The sequence below is a fragment of the Pomacea canaliculata genome, linkage group LG3, assembly GCF_003073045.1.
Source record: "Pomacea canaliculata isolate SZHN2017 linkage group LG3, ASM307304v1, whole genome shotgun sequence".
NCBI lineage: Eukaryota > Metazoa > Mollusca > Gastropoda > Architaenioglossa > Ampullariidae > Pomacea > Pomacea canaliculata.
This window is the reverse complement of record NC_037592.1, coordinates 19935851-19956454: the sequence shown is the minus strand read 5'-3', so window position 1 is coordinate 19956454 and position 20604 is coordinate 19935851. Positions and strand designations below refer to the sequence as shown.

The 20604-nt window shown below is 39.2% G+C and overlaps 2 protein-coding genes and 1 long non-coding RNA gene across 4 annotated transcripts in view; 1 reads left to right on the top strand and 2 right to left on the bottom strand.

The window, feature by feature from the left end:
• The window catches only part of LOC112559484 (glutamate receptor-like), a 62163-nt gene extending 61342 nt beyond the window's left edge, over positions 1 to 821 (bottom strand). The window contains 1 exon segment of the mRNA XM_025230778.1: positions 537 to 821. Coding sequence (XP_025086563.1) covers positions 537 to 645 — 109 coding nt within the window. The 5' untranslated portion in view covers positions 646 to 821.
• A 9082-nt stretch (positions 822 to 9903) lies between these two features.
• LOC112560034 overlaps positions 9904 to 20604 on the bottom strand; it is a 12329-nt gene continuing 1628 nt past the window's right edge. Inside the window, exons 2-4 of one of the 2 annotated variants that reach the window (XR_003098462.1) lie at positions 20357 to 20449; positions 10894 to 11011; positions 9904 to 10249 (exon numbers count right to left, since the gene is read on the bottom strand). This is a non-coding gene — a long non-coding RNA (uncharacterized LOC112560034). Of the gene's footprint in view, positions 10250 to 10312; positions 11012 to 20356; positions 20450 to 20604 lie in introns of those variants that run through there. The other variant, XR_003098461.1, reaches the window with a different exon arrangement.
• Positions 19120 to 20604, top strand: part of LOC112560032 (tubulin beta-4B chain-like) — a 9581-nt gene continuing 8096 nt past the window's right edge. The window contains exon 1 of the mRNA XM_025231591.1: positions 19120 to 19480. Coding sequence (XP_025087376.1) covers positions 19424 to 19480 — 57 coding nt within the window. The 5' untranslated portion in view covers positions 19120 to 19423. The remainder of the gene's footprint in view (positions 19481 to 20604) is intronic.

Sequence of the window (20604 nt, the reverse complement as noted above, 5' to 3'; positions counted from 1 at the left end):
ATAGGGTCTGTTCTGGAGCCAAATATTGTGGAGGTGCACGGGTCTGATCCAAAGTCTCGTTTCCGTTCACATCCTGTCCGTTAGTGGCCCTTACGTGATCTCTTCGGGCTGTGAGCTTAATGACCCTTCGATTGGTCAGGTTTTCTCTAGCCTACCCTTCTTTCTGCTTAGTGTTTTACAATATTTATAGAAATTAAACTTTAGATCATCAGTTGGCGAATTAAATACCTAAAATCAGAACTTGTAAACGCATCTAAATACGGATGCTGCTAGTGAAAGCAGACACATCAAGTCAAGCAAACTATCGATGAGCCCACGAAGAGGACATGGACAAAGCTCTCAGAATGCCAGCAAATGTCCATCTATGTGGTCAAAGCAAAGTCATCTTAGAATGAGATGAACAAACAAAAATCAAAATATACTTCTACTAAAACGAAAGTCTTGAACATTGAAGCACTTCGTGGTAGGTATTAATACCTCGTAGCAGTCTAAGCTGGCTGATAGATATTGGTGTCTATAGGAATCTGAACACTTACCAATAGGTATCGGTGCCTGGTAGCTCACACTCGTAGGAGAAACAGCGAGACCAAATAACAGAATCCACATGTGCGGTAGTAAGGCAAAGGGTATAAATTCCCACGACATAGCAACAAGGGTAGAGTGAATGGCGGCGTTATTCCAGATGTTTCGTTCCAGACGTAAGACATAAATCCGGAGAGTAAACTCGATGATAGCAGACGACACTGCTCAGTGACGATATCAGAGGGAGCGCGCGCATGCCTAGCTTCCTGCTGGCTGGCCGTGTGGCTGCACATGCCTGTATCTCTTCCTCCCAGCCTGCTGTCTGGATGCGATGGCGCTGCTTGTGAACGCGGGTACAGCGTTCAGGCGAAAGGCCAACCGCTGGCATTATTGGCGGAGGAAATGTTGGCGGGCTGACAGCCCACACCACACTCTCCCCGTGAACTGTGTGGGTATAGGCAGAGATTGTTGTTGATGCGAGGTGTACTGTTCATACCAGAAACTGTCTCAGTTACAATCTGTTGTTGTTGATGCAAAAGCATGAGTTGAAATCATTTTGCAGTTAATTAAAAATTCGTTTCATTTAAAAGCTGGTCGTTTGCCTTTTAGGCCAATGAAACCTTGGTATCGATACGGCTAAAGCAGCTTTAAAAAAGAAATAGAAAGTCATTACTTTTCCAAAAATAATATTTTTTGTAAGTCTTATTCTTTTGGAATACCTACACATTAAAAACTGATTTCTAAAAAGCATTTCTGGTATGAGATTTACAAAGAATACTCAGCACTATGAAAGTATACCACAACTAAATACGCAGCATTCACAAAGTCGGTACAAAACATATTCGAGTCTGAATGGACCAGGAGGTTGATAACAGTAATTTGTGCTTTTCAAGAGAGATAAGAGTTAGGAAAACACACACGTTCAAAACAGCTAGACTTACAAACAAACACACAAACTGACAGACATGCTGTGAACAAAGAACCAGCAGGCAGAAATACGATGGCTCGCTCACATGTGTATGTTTCACTAGAAGTCAACAATTCCTTTTCTCTCAGCTACTGAAGGCAGACTTCCACTTTGTAGTGTAATGAAAGGTAGCACATAGTGTCTATTATCATCTGCATCCTTTACAGTTCTCTTGCGCACGCTCGCTCGCAAACACACAGACATACGCACGTGCACACACACACACACACAAGGAAGTTATTTTTAAATGTTCAAGGTTGAATAGAAATTTATTTGTTGGTTCTGCCAGGTAGATTCCAAAGACGGTAGAGGAAGAGCATGAAATTTTGTTAATAAGTATCACTGACTGCTGGCTCGCCAACTTTTCTCAAGTAGTTTCGGGATATTCTTCGCTTTGTTCTCCTTTCCTTAGGTTTTGTTATTCTTGTTTCAAACTAATGACGCTATAACCATATCAAAATTATCCACTGATGGAACCAAAATTGCAAATCAAAACTGTAACATTTACAAAACATTATTAAAATGAACATAAATAAGTAACAAAAAGCAAAACTCCATTGAAGAAATCCTTTAAAAAAAAAACCTTAAAATGCACATTTAATCGTGATTTTTTCTTATATGTTCACTAATTCAATATTACTTTTGTAAGGGGTGTAGACATTTTTCCTAAGAAAGTGTGGGATAGAAAAAGATGAAAATCACTGACTCAAACACTCAATGTACATGCCTCCAGATCCCTTTCTTGTTTTTATTTTCATATATTTGATAAACATTCCAATACTAGGAATACAAATATAAAATCCATACTTACAATTCGTTAATTTTAGCAATTCAAATATTGATTTTTGCCTCTTCTCCTTAAGCTCATCATTTAAAAAGTGTTTAATTACTTCAATAAGTAATTCTTATTTCAGTTTTTTTAGGTATTATTTTGTTAAATTGTGAAACTTGCTGTATCATATAATCTGACTTGCGAATCTCAAATTGTTTATAAATAGATAGAACTCGTCTCCTCTACTCTACCAGGTTGCTGGCACCGCTTCTCTGTTATCTACCTTCCGATGTCTTCACCTCCCCATTACCTATTAACTGACATGAAAGTTCATTGCGACTACTTCAAGAAATTGAGGACGTTGGCATTTCCTGGACCTTGCAAGTTCCCAGTAAGAATTGATAAATAGTTCTAAACATAGAATCAACCTGTGTTTTCTCACGCACCATATTGAATAAGCTCATGTAAACATGAGTTTTGTTGCTGTTTCATAGGTAATATATCTACCGAGTAATAACTATGAACTGTGTGTGAGAACGTTTAAAGTGTATGAATATACAGATTTGTTAGCCCAATAAAAGGTTAAGAAATTATTCAATCTACAATTTACTTTTTACTATAAAGTCGATTTGAAGATGAATGGTGGAGCAAAATAAAAAAAGTGTTTTAAAACCAGTGAATTTTTCTTTTGAAATTCATTTTACTGTTATATTTGCAATAGCTTGTGTGACAAGCAATCAGTTTTTTGGGAGATTTTTTAACATGCAACATGCGAAAAGCAGCTCTGAGAAGATTTTTTTTAACAAAGTGATTTGAAGGGCACTGCAGCCTTTTTTTGTAAGACTCATGACCCACTGAGAGTAAAATTATTTCCAATTAACGTTTACGGAACAGCTAACGATATGACAAGTTGAAGGATTGAAAAAGTTAGAAAAAAACTCTATGAGAGGGAGCAAACAAACAAAAAACACGTAGAAAGGTAAGTACAGAGAAACAAACGCCTTAGCATGCAAATACACACTGTATGCAGACACAACACAGCAATGCATGTTATACAGACAAACAATTGCATCATAGATAGGCATATACAGAGAAAGCTGATCCCAGTGTTTAGAGCGCTATGTGGATGACCTTTGCCTTTACCTTGTATACCATGTCAAGCTATAAACAATTACACCATGTATAGGCAGACAAATACACAATGTCCAAACCGACAAAGATACATGCGTTCACACTTACTTTGTTTATAAAACAAGGATTGTTTTATTGTAAATATAGCCTCATTATAGTTCCAAATTGTTCTCCACCTCCACAATTATATTGAGGCAATAATTCTATAAATTACAACTAATAATGAATAAAAAAAATCTCTTGTGTGTGAGCTCTTTCTCCATCTTGCCATCCCTCCCGCTCTCACTTCCTTTTTCTGAATACTACTTGTAAGTGAAGAGAGTGTGAGCAGCAGAGTACATCTGAACATATAAACACACCTCTCTATCTACAACTTAGAAATGAAGCGCATTAGGAACTGATAGATAAACAGTGTCGATGACTGAGCCCCTGCTTACTTAGTCAAGCAAACAGCCTCGTCCTGCCCTCTCCCTGACCCTTGCGTCTACTATAAAGATGATGATCAATGACTTGTGTGATTTGTAGGTATACCTGTACACTCACCAAAGCTTTGTTCTCCCTGTGCCAAAGGTCACGAATTCAATTCCAGTGGCGTGACTGAAAGGAAACCCTAAGAGGGAGCGTACCAGAAAGAACTTTCTCGACCTCAGTGGGATTCGTCTGAAATTTTTTTCCCATTAAAAGATGGAATTCCATTTGAATCGACTTGGTCGATTGCGACTTAGTCTGGAATTGAGTCTTTTCTACTTTGTTGTCAGCTGTACGGTCGTCCTCGAGGACTAGCTGGCAGACCGTTTGTATGTCAACACCTCTCTCAGACTACAGACCTGTGGCTTGCTTTCAGTCTCTCTTTCACGGTGTTATCTGTGCAGTATACACTTGTGGCTTTCTTTCCTTTAGTTTGGATTTTACGATAGTGCAATAAAAACAAACATCTAGTTTGCTGTCAATACTCGTTTTAGGGTGGTCTGAGGAAGAAAAACTTGTGGACTAAATTTGTTATTTGTTACTGGCTATCTATGTAGAATAAAAATTTGTAATTTAACTTGTTGGTATGTATTGTTCGTGGTCTCTTTTAAAATGTAAATCAGCTTTAATTTCACAATGGTGAAAAATAAATATAGTTTCAAAGTAGTTGATTGTGCAGTTTACTTCAAAAAGCTATATATATATATAAAGATAGCGATGTGACACTGTAACACGATATCTGTGTTGAAACGACAGAAAGAACGGTTTAAAAGATCTTAATATGAACAGGGGGAACAACAGAGAAGCCACTGTCCACTCTTGTATTAGCTTCTACTTATCAAGAAAATGCTCTTAGAAAAAAATTAGTAAGTCCTCTATCTAGCTTCACTACTGATCTCGTTTATTTGCTGTCATATCAAATGGTTTTCCCCTCAGTATATGTTCTAGCTCCATATTTACTCAAAGAGCTGTCAGAATGCGACACACATCAATAAGTAAATAAGTCTCCTTAGCATTTATTTCGTTTTCCTGACTCAAATTTTTTGTCAGGGTGCTCGATATGTTAAAATTCTCCTTAATTACCATAAAAAGCATCTGAACTTTTGCCTTTTTACACCGTTGTTGATTGCTTCTGTGATGCTGGGCTGAGCTACCTGTGCTTGTTATCTTATTGGCTTCCAAAGTCCATGGAGTTCTCCTTCACTATCTAAAGAATCCCCTAACTTTGGGATCTTCGAACCATTTCTTCTATCCCTCGGTCTGTGTATGCATCCATTAAAGTATCCCCTATGGTCATCTACCTATAAAGGAGCAGTCTAACATGCGGCAAAGAACGTGCTTCAGTCGCCCGCAGACATGTTGCTGGCCGCCCCGCCATTAGGATGCAGGTCCACTGGCGGCTCACTGATTTACTCCTTGCCTTTGAAAGAGCTTGAGCGTGAATATCGTTTAGCGCTGAAGTGACAGGCGGCTGAAACTGCATTTTTTACCGGTCTAAGCATCTCCGACTTCGATTTTTTTTTAACTTTCTGATGGGCGAAAATTGAATAATTTCCATACTTTTGCGATCTTTTTCGGGTATGGAAATTTATTGTTCCTCCACTGAAGCTCATTTACGATCTTACTTGATTCATCATTCGTTCAGACTTGATTGGTTCTTTCTTTTTTTACTTGATTTAGTTTTTCATTGGATCATTTTATTATTCAGTTTAGAGGTGGCAATGTTTTTCACCTCTCTCTCTTATATATATATACTGCATCAGAGTTTTATTTGCATTGTCTTTATTTATATTGGTGGTAGAGCTGCTAGGAGAAGGATGAGAAGGAGGAGGAGTTAATGGTGGTTATAGTCGAATTGACTGGTAAAGTTTTTGCCAAAGGTGTGATCGTTGATTGCCAAACAAGTCTCCGCTACCTATATAACACAATCCATCAGCTTGTACAGAGCCTCTGTAGTCACAGGACTCCCTGCTTCCTGCAGAATGCCAACATCGCCCAATTAACCTTGGGTCCCAAAATAAAACAGCTTTTCCTCTTCTTTAAAAAGTAGAAAATAGAAAACAGAAGGAGATCTGATTGCTTATATTGACATAGCCCTGTCCACTTAGTTTCCAAAATGATGCCGCTCCACTCACCTTACACAACAGCCTTTCTCTAGCTACTAATAGCACTGTGACCTGTTAACACTGAGAAAAATAAATAACCAAAAAAACTGTTTTGCTAAATTGTTTGTATAAATTATGGGCTAGTAGTTTCCTAGTCTCTGGCTGCGTGTCTGTGGCCGAGTGAAGACCGCTACCAATATGGCTGTCCACACAGTACTTGCGGCCTGACTGCCGGGGGCGCCACACAGCGGCGAGCTTGCTTCACGTGGACTTCTACAGCTGCGGTCCTGGCTGACAGGAAATGGAAGCAAAGGCAAATAGCAAGAACATCAAACGAAAAGAAATCCACTAATACAAAGTTAATGAGGATTTACAAGTCGCTCTCCCTTGGTCGGTCTAGTGCAGATGAGAAGGGAAGTGACGTCAAAAGCAGCCGAGATATTCATCCGTTTCGCTCAAGAAATTTCGTCTCTTCATCTTCTAGAGCCTTCTTATGTGGAACTTATGATACCTGAGTGCCACCAAAAATAATGATAAGGATAATAATTACAAGAAATTTAGTGTATATGGCAATTTACCACACCATCGAAGTTCCGTTTTAACCGATTTTTAAAAATTATAAACATACAAACTTAATGATAATGGTCTAAAAATAGAGTTCATTATGTTGACGGGTAGAGAAGAAGGTGAATATCACTTTAGTTCAGTACCACTACTAAAATATCCCTTTCTACCCTTTTCTTCTTTTTGACTGTCTTTATAGTCGTAGCTGTGGTTTGTAGTTGTAGTGGTATCAGTGGTAATAGTAGTGCTGGCGGTGGCGGTGGCAGCAATATAGTTGTCCATTTTGGCGATCACATGACTGTCTCAGCAACACAGTCCGGAACAGTAATAGGTGAACGCAAGTAAAAGCACAAATCAACAGTATTTAGCAGACACTAAACACGATGAATGCCCAAGGCCACTATCAGAAAAAAGTCACCCTCCAGTGGCCATACTTATGAAGCGAGGGTAAGTCATAACCCTGGGACAACGTGGAGAACTCAAGGATAAGGATCCTGTTTCCAAAGCTATAAAACTATGTTCAGACCTTGCTGATGTTTTACTCCTGTAGTCGTAGTAATAAAGCGGTGGAAAAACTGCCCTAGCATCTCGACACTGCTTTATAACTTCGGAAACAAAATGCTTTTCCTTGAGTCCACATCTTGCCCTGAAAAAACGACTTACTCTAACTTCATGACTACAGCCCCAGGCGAGGGGACATCACTCAGCTGTGAGAGCTTATAAGATAATAATATAGTTCAAACTATAAATTGCTTCCTATATATATATATAGGCAACAGTACATCGGTTACTAAGAAGGATTGTATGTTTTACTAGTATGTTTTAGCAGGTACATAGATAATTGTCTATAAACATCGTCACAGCAAGATCTTGCTTTGTTGTCTGATGAACCTCTACATGACCCAGATTGTAACCTGAACAAAAGAATAAGACCACGGACAAGTCTGACTTGATATCGTCATACACTCGAATTTATTTTCTGTTTAGTCACTCGGGAATTAACACAGGTTAACCAATAAAGCCACCAAAAAGTCATTTGACATTACTCACATAGTTTCATTATTAATAATTTTCGAACAATAAAAACAACCTTTTTCTTATGTTTTGTTTCTGCGACGAGCAACATTATTTGGTCTAATTCTTGTCTGAAAGGACGCGCAAAACAATAACAATAGACAAAAAAAAATTGATCGCTCAGGATAGCACACGACTAGAAACGAAACATAATAATGATGGGCGAGTTGCACTTACAAAGGGCGAGGAAGTGGATAAGATTCTCAAACTGGTGCTTGGAAAAAAGTCGAAATGAGATTGTAAACACGTGAGTTAACATTAAAATTTGGAAATTGGAGGCTCTAGATGAAACTGGCGGAGAGCTCGTTGATCAACCGACAAGCCTTAGTGCGCGTCACGTAAAAGGCACTCACAGCACCAACAGAAGCTTTGGACTCAATTTCGGTAGAGTGGCTTCCCAGCAGCCAGGTCACGTGCACAAAGTCTATGAGAGACGACTCCTCGCCAGGCTCGTGTGATCTGTCGATGTAATCACGGAGACTAAACTTCATCGGACTCCGAGACAGACAACACATTGCCTTGAGATCGCCGACGGTGTGATCAGACTGATAGAAGTCATCAACATGCTTCTGTTGCTATGGCTACAGACCTGCACCAAGACCTGCTTTCATTGTGCGGATCCTTTTTGGGCAGAAACATATCGTCGAGGAACTCTCTAATGTGTAGGGAATGTCTCTTCGGCCATGAACCTCATGTCCTAGAAGCTACTTATTTGCACACAACTTGAAGTCGAGTTGTCCACGAACGCAAAAAACCTTGGATGGTAAGCTGGTTCTCAAAATTCACCTGCTTCTCACTGCAATGTTTAGAGCTTGGTAAACTTTAAGTGAGACGAAACTTATGATGTTAGGAACTTAGCAAAGTGAATCTCAGACGAGAATATTTTCAGGCGTGTGTTAGTGTGATGGTCATTGTGAAGCATAGTAGGGTAACGATCATTGGCAGGCGTGTGGTAGTGTGATATTAAATGTCATACATGTGGTAGTTGGAGGTCCACTTTTGTGTGTCAGGTTGTTAGACATGTCTACTTTTGTAAGGCGATGGCGTGCGAGCTGGTTCCAACGGGTGTAGAGGGAGTAAGTTTTCAGTAAGAAGTTTAGAGAAAGACTGAGTGATATTCTCTGTCAAGAGTAGTACACGTCTGGAAAATATTTCCCACTGTGATGTATATATTAGTTCTAAAATCTACTCACAGCGAGAATTGTATGTTGATATTATAAGCAAGATTAATATATGAAAAATCTATGCTGGTTTTCAAATTGCTGTTTCAGAAATTAATTACCACAGAAACCGTTTTCCTTGGTGTGAGGTAGCCTATTTGACACAGATGCTTTTGAGGATGAAATAGAATGTCTTTTTTATTTTTGCCTTCTTTATGCTGACTTCTCAATGGTGGTCAGCATGACCTAAACAGATTGTTTTGACGTATAAGTGAAAAGAAAATTATATAGTTTGGTCTTTATTTATATTTATATAATTCTGGAAAAAAGGTTGGCATTAACTGGCTAGTGTGACTATGGCCGCAGGATAAGTACTACTGATAAGTAGCTTCTAGGACATGAGGTTCATGGCAGAAGAGTGTGTTAAGGTTTGTATTTGGGTGTTCTGTCTGTCTGTCTGTCTGTCTGTCTGTCTGTCTGTCTGTCTGTCTGTCTGTCTGTCTGTCTGTCTGTCTGTCTGTCTGTCTGTCTGTCTGTCTGTCTGTCTGTGTTGTTTTTTAACGTAGGCTGTTTTTAGACGAGTATGTAAACTTTGGTGTTGTGCCTGCTGTATGTGTGATTAAAGAAGTCATTTTGAATGGATTTGTAATGTCTACGGAAAGTATATCATGTAAAAGGACTTTTATCAATTCTCCACCTCTTTCAAGCTTCTTGTTATTTCTACTTGCATCACCACTATGACAAACATGCACAGCATCATAATCGGATATTAGGCTTCACATACATAGCTGACAAGACGACAAAGATTGTCAAAAAGAAGCTTCAACAATAACACAACAAGTACCGCTCGTAGAATCAAATCGCCAACAGGCATTGGCCACACTGTGAAAACACCTGCCTTGAAATACAGGTTTCATTCGAATACTTTAATTTTAAAAATGGGCTTTTATTTTCGATATTTATTTTTGAGACCAGCTGCGTGTGGTTTTGTTTTGTACAGCGCTTTGATGTTGGGGAAAGGCGCTACATAAATAAACTTTTTTTTAAAGGTTCATACACGCGATCGTTGCTTTAAATATTTTCGAAAATTCAACTGAATTTTAAAGTAGCTTTATTTTTCTTTTATTGGACTAAAATAAACAGAATATTGATTTGTGCTTTACCAATCTGGTCTCGTAACATGGCAGACCATACAGTAGACTTGCGATACTTGGTCCTGCATCCTGTGGTCGACCAAGAACACAGTTGTACTGATGAGGAACTCTCAGCAAGACCTGGCACTGACTTTGCACACGGAAATGTCGAAACGGCGCCGTCTTCTAATCAAGGACTATATTCTGGAGCTAGAATTGTTGGAGGAAGTGCTCAAATATTGATGTGCTGGGCCTGCGAAGAATGTTCATCATTCGCTACACAACGTTTTTGACCCGTCGTTGCAAGGCTAAATGAGCATTTGTCCCCTGTTGCGTCGGTGAACTTCTGTTTCCTGTCAAAAAGTAATAATCGAATTAGACTAATGGAAGACTGAGAAAGGCAGACATGCTAGCAAACACACAAACGGATAAGCAGGTAAGCAGGCACGCATATAAAGATAAAGAGATCGCGGCCATCCATTTCATGAAGCAATAAAACAAGTCATCAGCAACATCTTATTTTTTTCTTTTATTCTTTTTGTTTGTCCCTCTTTCCTTGGTCGGATTGAACGCATACACGTGTGCACGCTGCTAATCACTGGGACTGCCAGCTGATATTTTTGTCCAGCCTGATAGTTTTGCCCAGTGTCTTTGTATTTCAAGCCTGTCTCATCTGCCTCCGGGCGACCAGTGTTTCCGTTTAACATCTCGCGTTGTGCCCATTAGTCTTCTGCCCGTCATTTGCAGCTGCTCTCATCATGATCCTTCTCTCTGCGTCTTACTGTCGCTGGAACTGCCACGAGACACTGATCTCCATTCACCTCCTTGTCGTTGCAAAGGATTTGGATTTAGAATTGGTTGTCTTCTGGTCTGGCTTCTGCTCAAAAGCTTGCTGAACTAGATGCAAAATACATTCGAGAGCAGGTTTAACCATCTCGCTGTCAACCTCGATTGTTCAAACTAAAAATTTTAATTTTATGTTTTCATTCACGTTTACTTTTTAAGTGAGCTGGTTTCCGCTTAGGGTGATGTTTGAATCTGGAATCGTAGAAATATTCAACAGTGCTCGCATTGTCCAGTCTTCTCCAGTCGTTCCTTCTTTACACACAGTATGTCTGTTGTAAAAAAAAACTCATGAAAGGCATTATTACAGAGGTATATAATAATAAAAACATAACGCAATAATAGTACATGGCTCTTACGATTTTTATTTCATTATTACTATGAGACTCCAGGTTAGAAAACAAACGACGGTCATTAAAATGACTGTTTAAACCAAACTTACAGCGAGATTGTCTGTGTATTGACATACTAAGTGTGTAGCGTGTGAAGCAGATTTCTTCGCCAGTTTTCTTGAATTTGTTGGTGTGTTTGTGTGGGCAGTCCCGTGGTATGGGTGTGTTTGAGGGAGAGGGTGGTACAGGAGCACGCATGTGTGTGTGTTTGAGATCATAACCATATTAACCGATTCCTAGATGTCACCACTTTATATCTAGGACTACGTTATCCTTGGGAGAATGGCCCCCAGATATTGAGTTTAGCTGAGACATAAACCTGGTTCTTCCTGGACGAATAAGCAGTGGCGGACCAACTGGCTGTGTTCCTTCCTGTACAACAGACGATCCAGGGTGCAGGGGGATGGACACTATGGCCTCAAGGTACTCAAGCGGCAAGACGTTCCACAAGAAGGAACTCTCTCACCAACCCTGTTCATACTCTTTATCTTTAGAGAACCAGGACATTTGCGTAAAGGGCAACATGGGTTCCTTTGTGTACCTGCGGTACAAGAAGGAACCCATGCCGCCCTTTACTCAAATGTCCTGTTTCTCTGGTGCTCGCAAGAATACGTCTCAGCGGCAAAGTACAGGATGCATCTTGCTCCGGACAAAATCGCAGCTTGGGCATAAAAGCTGGTGTGTCAGTCAACAGAGAGAAGACAATAGCAACCTTTTTCTCATTTTCCACCAAAGATCAACAGACGTACCTGGATGTGACCTTTGACAAAAGGCTGACATGAAAGCAGCATATTGCCAGCGCTGAAGGCAAGACAAGAAGAAAACAGAGAAAGCTGACAGGGACCGACTGGTGGATGAATGACAAAATCCTGAAAACTGTGTATCAGAGAAGTGTAAGACCACACCTGTAATATGGGTCAAACGCTTGGGTGATATCAGCAAAGACATCAACAGACCTTGGACAACGTTCAGAATCAGGCACTAAGAATAATTACTGGAACCATGACAACAATACCAATAGAAAAAAATAGGAAAGATAACAGCAATTCCTCCCTTTAGCAAGAAAAGAGAATGTAAGCAAAGCCATATAATGAGTGCCAGACAAGCACAACAATCTTTAGACAGACTCAGAAGATCACTATTCGTGAAAGAGACACAGGCACTACAGAAACAGCACCAAAAACAACTGCCTGCAAAAGTAGGGAACCAGGTCCCCTCCACTGATCCTCCTCCATGGGAAGAGACAGAGAATCGCCTTGCCATCTGCACCACAGCTCTGAATTTCAGTCCAGGACGAACACAGCGATACCATCAAGAAGACAATGGAGGTCTGGCCGTCACGGATGTCCCTCAACATCAAGCTGTACGGACCTGTAGATGCTTTGCAGATGACTGCCACTTTTATCTCGAAAGCTGGCCTTCAAGCGTGACAAAAAAATAGGTGAACAAGAACAACATCACCTTACATCTCCCGCAGGCGGTCTTCCATGACACCCTAGCCATCTGCAACCCCTACAATGCATAGAAGACCCTAGACATCCCGTCAGCAAGAAGCATGCCCTCTATTAAACTCGTTCTCGGAATGAAATTGATTGCTGCAGCTGTGAGCACTGCATCTTAATCATACAAGATTTCGCTTTAACCTTTCATTTGACTCTTTCTTTATTCATTTCTTCTTTTCTTTCTCTCTCCTTTCTTATTCTCTGTCATGTTCTTTTTCATTGACACATTCCGAGATTAGGGAGCAAAGAAGTTATTTTCCTGAAAAAAATATTATAGTCTAAGCCGAAGTGTCTTATGACTATGGATATGTATGGAACCTAAGGCGAGGAAACTTTATCGGATGATTACTTTTAATAGAGATTCCTATAAATCTTAGATACCTATGTTGATTTTCGTCCCTGCCACCTGATACTTGTTTAGGACATTTATGGAATGCTAGTACGGATAGCGCTGGAGGATAGACAAGGAGAGTGTGAATGAGGGAGTAAAATATTCATGGTTTTAAACTTGATATCACACGTACTGTATTAATGAGAAAGCTGAATGGTTTGGTATTCAATCCACTCTAATCTTCGTAGTTGAGGCAGATATTTTGCTGTCTTTTTTTTTTTAAATGATAGATACAGCAAGGCTTTACGCAGTGAATTTCTTATGTAATCGTTTTATGTTTATACCCTCTACCCTCGACTGTGACACAGTGAATACACAAGACATGGGAGCCTATCGTTGTGTTCTTTGCTGGAGGAATGCGCTATTGTCATGTATGATCGTGTTGAAAAATACATCCGTCAGTGACATGATGGGATACCAGTAGCACTGGGAAAACAAATACACAAACGGGTTAAAAACATCAGAATCAAACACACTTTAGTACAAACTTTAGAATCTAGCACACTAAAGAGTACAAAAGTAAGAATAAAACAAAAATTGTAGTGAATTAAAATCTAACTAAACAGAACATGATACTGCAGGAAAAAAACTAGTCTTGTATTCTTGAAATGTCAGTCCCAGAGAGAATAAGAAACTTCAGACAACAGTGAGCTTGTGGCAGGTAAATATGCTTTTAAAGAGTTCTCACCGGTTTTAAGTGCTGATGCACTTATTGTTATTTATTACCTTTAAATACATGTTTTTAAATGGCATTCGAATTGATTTTCATGTCCTTTGAAACATTACTAGTAAATGGGAGAGAACTTAACTTATATTAACATTTCATTAATGAATAAGTTGTCTCCCCTTTAGATTGACGCGGTGTAGCCGCTAGTAGGCAGAAATGTAGTCATGTAGCCCAGGACGCATTAGGGCACCGAAAACAGAAAGAACATTTTAGTTTTGCTTGATTAGCTCCTAGGTTTCTGGGTTTTTTCGAATATGTACAAATAATGTTTTTGCGAAATATTTAGAAACGTCGACGGTATTCGCTCAACGCGAGTGCTAAACTGTCTGCCACAACAACGTGAACCCGCACACGCACAGAGTTCAGACAGTCAGAATATGTATGATCTGTATGTACGCGGATCGCTTTTAGTCAAGCCGTTCAATCTTGTAACACATGTCTGCAAAGTGTTAAAGCCGAAAATGGTGCAAAAAAAAGTTACCCAAAAATAAATACAAAGCCTTCTAATTATGGAACATTTATGTGCCCTCTCATCTAGTCCATGACAAGCGTTGCTTTAACATCTTTACTGAGCATTTTCATTACTTAAACCTAGATGTAGTACCCCTTCCACTGCTCGGGTAAGCAGGGCCAAAGGTGAGTGACTTCAAGACTTCAACGTGAGAATGTTCGATAATCCCGCTTTGAATGCATGCTACTATATTAACTCCCTTATTCTTAATCGAAGAAAATTCTGCTCAGAAAAATCCGTTCTTTCTCACTACATGTAAAGTTCCACGTAATGATAAATCGATTTACTAAGGGGTCAGTCAATTGTAAGAAATAATAACAGGTTTTTCTACAGCGTTTGCAATTAATTTTCGTTCTTTGACTCTCAGGCTTGTAAAATCCTTACATTCATATTTTTTAATATTTAAAACACGATCATTCAAGGCTTGTTAAAGCGCAAAGAATTGTGCGTGTGCGTGCTTGCGTAAGTGTGTGTGTGTGTGTTGCAGTTACCTTAACTCTACTTGCTTCGTTCCAGGTATCAATTTCCTGTTCAGGTAATTTTGTCATTTCTCACCAGGTAGGCAGTCACACAGGGTTAGCAAGCTGTGGACAGTTCGGCATTGGTTGTCACTTGTATCCTAGCTGTGAATCTCGCTTCCAGCACAAATAATTTCCCTCTTATCAGCAGACGTGCAACCATGGATTGTTCCGGGTACTGCACTAACTTCTCTCCTACCTTTCTCTCCAAGTCTTAAACGCACTTTTCCTATAACTGCAAAGTAACCGCGAGGTGACAGCAAACAACCAGCCGTTTCACTGGTTTAGTACTGAGAAAAAATGTCTACAGTTGGAAAAAAAAGGATTCTCAAGATTTTCTTGAATAAATTTATCTATCTTCAACTAACTAATGTTAGGGAAAACGTCTAGACAGGTTAGGCTGAGTAATACTTTTTAGTCCAGACAGGCAGACGGACACAAATTTTAGTCTGCTTCGTTCTCTCTTTTTTTTCCCCCTCTAATTGTGTTGACAGCGCCAGAGCATGTACATAAACACATAAACATTATGAGAATAAATAAACAGCTGTAACAAAGACAAGAGTCCTTTTGTTAACAGTAATAACAGCAATAATCTAATCAGTCTTTACTCATGTTCGTCTATAGTTATACCACTGCTCGATTTGCGCGTTTATCTGAGAAAACGACATTTTATTTTTTATTTTTTTAAATTCTTTTTTTTTTCCTCGTGTGTTAACAATGACCTGAACATCCAAATGACACGGAAAATCTGTGGTACACTCGATTATCTCTATGGCTGACATCGGTATTTTGGGTTGTGTTTCTCACTTGCCCGCCGAGGACATCATAAATTCAAAAACTTTCACCTTGTGACTGCACGATGACGGGTTGGGGGACACTCACAAGGTGCTCAGATACCACCTTTCATGTGCTCCCCCGAGGCGTGGTTGCGAAGGTCTTGGCTACAACTACAGGAGCCCCCTCTAGTACTTGTAAGTTTCAGTTTCAGGTGATTTCTAAAGGGTAGTGAGTGTAAGTCAAATAATAAAAGAACCAAAACCACCACCAAGGTATCGACACTAGTTAGTCTCTTTGGTGCGTATTATAACTTTTACACATAATGAAAGGATTTGGAATAGTGGTTCATTGTTAGTAATGTTCAAAGGCTTTTGTAAGTGACCTTGATATAGAATTTGTCGGAGTCAGTCTAAACAGAAATATAATGGATTTCTTTTTTGGAGGTGTGAAGGAAGGCTATTCCATAGAACGCTAACTGAATATTTCAGGTCTGTCTTAAATAAGACTGTTCTTGGTATGAGTGTATAATTGAGTCTGAGGACCCTGTTTTTATTTTGGTAGAAATAGTGTAGAAAGTCTAAGGACAATTTTGTTTGCAAATATTTTATACACGAGCATACTTTTATTGTATTTAGTCAGCTTATTGGTGGAAGGACTACAAGAGACGAACAATCACAGATCAATTTGATGTCTTTTGAACGATTCCCGTCGACAGAGTAGGAAACAACTCGTGTATTAATTATCCAGAGAAAGAAAACTCTAATTTCAAATTGTCTGCCTATGGTCAAAGCACAACTAATGTTCGTAGAATAGTGAAAGTGAAGACCCTCATTCAGCTGAAAGTGTATATTGGCCTCGTTTATTTGAAGGGCTATTCGGCAGTACTAACATTTTTAAACTGTCTTAACTGTTCAGTCGATAGGGCATACTCCTGGTTGGTAAAGAAACTATCCGAAATGGCTTCTAACAAAACCGACAAAACTAATTGTCATAACCTCTACGTTTCGCAGAAAATTTCCCTCAGAACTTATTTAGTATTTTTTTTTTTTACTTTCTTACGAAACACAATTACAAAATACCATAACTGAAACACCATCACTCAGTGTAATTAACCTACGACACAATCTCGGCGTAGTTTTACATTGATGTATAAACACCCTAAAAATTTTCTTAGAGATATCTTTATTGGTTAGGGGGTTTTTTAAGTTGTCAAAAGGAAGCCCTAAGAAAATGAGAAAAAAAGCAGTCTTTTTTTCAAAAAGTAGGTAATGAAAAAAACAAAGCTGAAAACTAAAAATATAATTTTCCTTTTTCTTTTTTTTTTTCTTCTTTTTTGGCTTAGTCGGTTGAAATCAGCGCTTACTAATGGAAGGCATAAATTCTTTATTTAAATTTATTTATCATATAATCAAAATCAAAGTCCATTTAAAAAAAAAGATATAAAGAAGTGAATCATTTACCTCTAATTTACACAAAATAAAGTATTTTGAGTAAAGCACAAAAGAAGTATTTCAAATTCAAAATAGAAATCTCACTATTGTAATTTTTATCGAAATGTTCTACCGACTACCCTTTTCAATTTGTATATTCAAGTGGAAATTACTCGCACTCAAAGCGAGAAAGAGCAATAAAACTCGTGGTAGACCCTGTCGCCAGGTACTGTCTGAGTATAAGGCCAAACAGGGTGGGGAGGAAACTTTGCTAGGCCCTATTCAATCCGCCTGGTAGTAAATTCTACAAGATGTGACTTGCGAGTGGGACAATGACAATTCAAATGACCCATTAGCTTGTCCTTGCTCTTACAAACTCCTTGACTACCTGTCCTTTCCATAGCATGGGAAGCAGTTGATAAGATTGGCTTATCGCTATCAGAACCGCATACTGAGTTTCGTTCGCCTGTGGGAATGTATTTTACACAACCTTTCTCCAGGAACGTTCCTTTGTTGTCATGGCACAAGAGTATATGTCTAGACCTACTACAACCAGCAGTAAACAGCTGCACGCGCGGTTGGCGTGCACAGACACGCAGAAACGTTCTACACCTTGGGGGTCTCTCACGGCATCGAGGAACACTCTCATTGTTCTCAACTGCAAAGATGTAATAATAAAACCCATTAAAAAGAAATGAATTTTCAGAATTTTTACTCGTCTGTGCTATCCCTCTCGCTTGTATAATGATTTACCACTAAACTGCTGGGTAGGTAAAGTACAGGCGATTCCTGTGAGCGCACTTACAGTCACGAGAAGGACGGTATTCACCATAATTATCAAGCTCCAGTGTAGTTTCTTAATGTGTGGCTTACATAGGATTGCTCAAGGAACAGCAGTGCGATATTTTGCATGCTTATAGACACAGATGTGTCAGTACAGGAGGAGATGGATTCTCTCTCTCATACACACACTTTCACTCTGGTTCTGTCAGGTTGTGTGAAGAGTTAACAACAGCTGGAATACTGTTCATATGCCTCCACTTCCCGTAGAAGAAATTTCCTTTCTTCTTTTCATAGTGCAGTTCGTTCCTTTGTTACTCAAGCCATTTGAATTACCTAAAGTGAACGATGGAGGCAATGGTCATACACCAAATACATGGATTGAGTCTCCGAGCGGAACGACTGGGCATAGAAGCTATGGCTGTTAGTTTAACTTAACATATCGGGGAAATAAAGAGAAGACCAAAAGAAGTAATGAAAGCAAAAGAGTAGAAAGGTTTATGGAAGAAGGCAGTGGGTTTGTGGAGGTCTGGGGTCGAGTACCGAAAATCTAGATTGTTTGTATGGTTAATGAAGTACAGGACTCTACAAGAGTTGCTACCTCCTCTTTGTAAGTAAAGTTGACAGTAAGCGTGAACTAAAAGCAAGAGCTGTTCCTGCCGCAATGTACTTTTAAAGAAAATTTAATTTGCCGTTAACCCTGAATTACAGGAACATAGAAGCCTAGTGGTACTGAGAGTATATGGTGAGAAATCACTACAAACAGAAGCCGTACAGATACTGAGTCCCTCCCCAAGTTATAGCAACACAAAGCATCAGATCTCTAAGAAAGCTTTATGGTAGCGAGACATAGACACTATTCGATGACACAAAAAGAAAGAGGATGAATATTTTAGACAAAATGTTTGACAAAACTGTATGGTGATGTATACCCAGAGAAAATGAAAGATAATAGAAGGAAGAGAAGATAAACCACATAAACAGACGAGCCTGCATGTCAACAGATTTGTCGTCGGTAGATAGGCTTGTTGTCACCTTTTCTAAACTTCAAGAGACATTGCTTAGTTGCTTTTGTCTATATTGTTTTGAATGCCACTTGTGTTTATTTAACATTATCTTTTCATGAAACCTCAAATCATACCAAAGCATAACCGACTACTCGAAGCAGAAGGTTTGAGTCAACTCCTGTACACGCCCTGCTGTTGTGTCATGCTATGACAACACACCTTTGTTTACCACAACGGTCGTTCTTGGCTAAGTAGTCAGGGTGGTGCCAAAATCTTCATGGGGGTTTTATTACCTCTGTACTCTCTTTCTTAACTCTGAAGACGCAGAGACAACCAAATTTCTTCATCAGTTTGATATTTTCTTTTTGGAGAGGGCCACCTGACTTGGAAACTTTATTTTGAAAACTTAAAGTCCCCATGTTTTGAGAGAGAACTTAACACTTCGGAGAGTAAGAAATTAAAAAGTTCCTTGGTTTTACTGCGCATGTATTCCTACGCAGGTCAAAGTACTTAACGCTGGGGCTGAACTCATTGATACGAGCCACCACCACCGCGTGCGCACTACACACTGACAAACGTCGCCTTGCTGCTGCCTCACCTCTACTGCTCTCACTTTCACATCGAAGGACTGAAGTAACGGTCACACAAGATGAGGGAAATAGTTCACATGCAGGCTGGCCAGTGCGGAAACCAGATCGGGGCCAAGGTAAGAGCAGTGTTCGCTCCTCCTACTTCTTTTCTCCACGTGTCCATTTTAAAAATTGTAATAAATCCGACTGAAAATATATCATATATAATATTTTAGTGGAAAATATGTTTCATTTTCTTCTAACAACTCGTTTCAGCTGCACTGTTGAAAATATTATGAACTTTAGCTGCAGCTAAAGACTCTCCTAGCAATACATGCCTTTGTGTCTATGCTTCCAACACCTTCTCATCAGTTTCTGAAATTTTTACTATGATAGCAGAAGATCCATGGCTCTTAAAGTAGGATCATGCCTACTCAAGTTTTGCCCTCACCGGTTGGCATTCAATACAGGCAAAATTAATATTTACAACCAATCCTGTACTTACTATTAATAGAATCAAATACTCTGTATATCCAAAGATTTAAAAGGGGTTAGATTAAGGGCAAATGTAAACAAAAAAAAGTATCAAACCTGAACAAATAACCAAGTGAAATAAGCTTAATGAAAACTGATTCCTATTGTACGTTGTAATAACCTTATGAGGGTTTATTTTTACCTCAAACGTCTCTCTCACTCACACACATATACTTATGTATGTACAAACATATATGTATACATACAAACATATGCAGACATAGATACAGACTTAAAAATTCAATGTATCCTTTTCTATCTCAAACGGCAATCAAGAGGCACGACTATAAGAAGCTATTCCTTCGCAACGCAAAATAGTTCACCACCAAGACATCATCAGTCCTCTCCTGTACAGGAGTAACTCACTGTCACCAGATTTTTGTTCACATTTTCTAAAATACTCGAGGCTTCCCTGGCGGAACACGAAATAACTCATAATCAGATGAGCTTTTCAGATCAGTGCAGACAACAGCGTTTACCACAGTGAAACGCATCCGGAAGCACATCTCTCTCCAAAATGAGGATGGTGTGTTGACCGGTAACCTCATCTTCTAATATACGAGACTTCCTCCCTGACAACAGACAAAAAAAGAGAATCCAGTTCACAAAGATTATATGCTTCGGAGAATCCTTCGTACCTCCTACCAAGACCAGCGAGGAAGCGTGGTATAGAATAAGGCAGACAACTTGACCCTATACAAACTTCTAATTCACAGTGAAAATATTC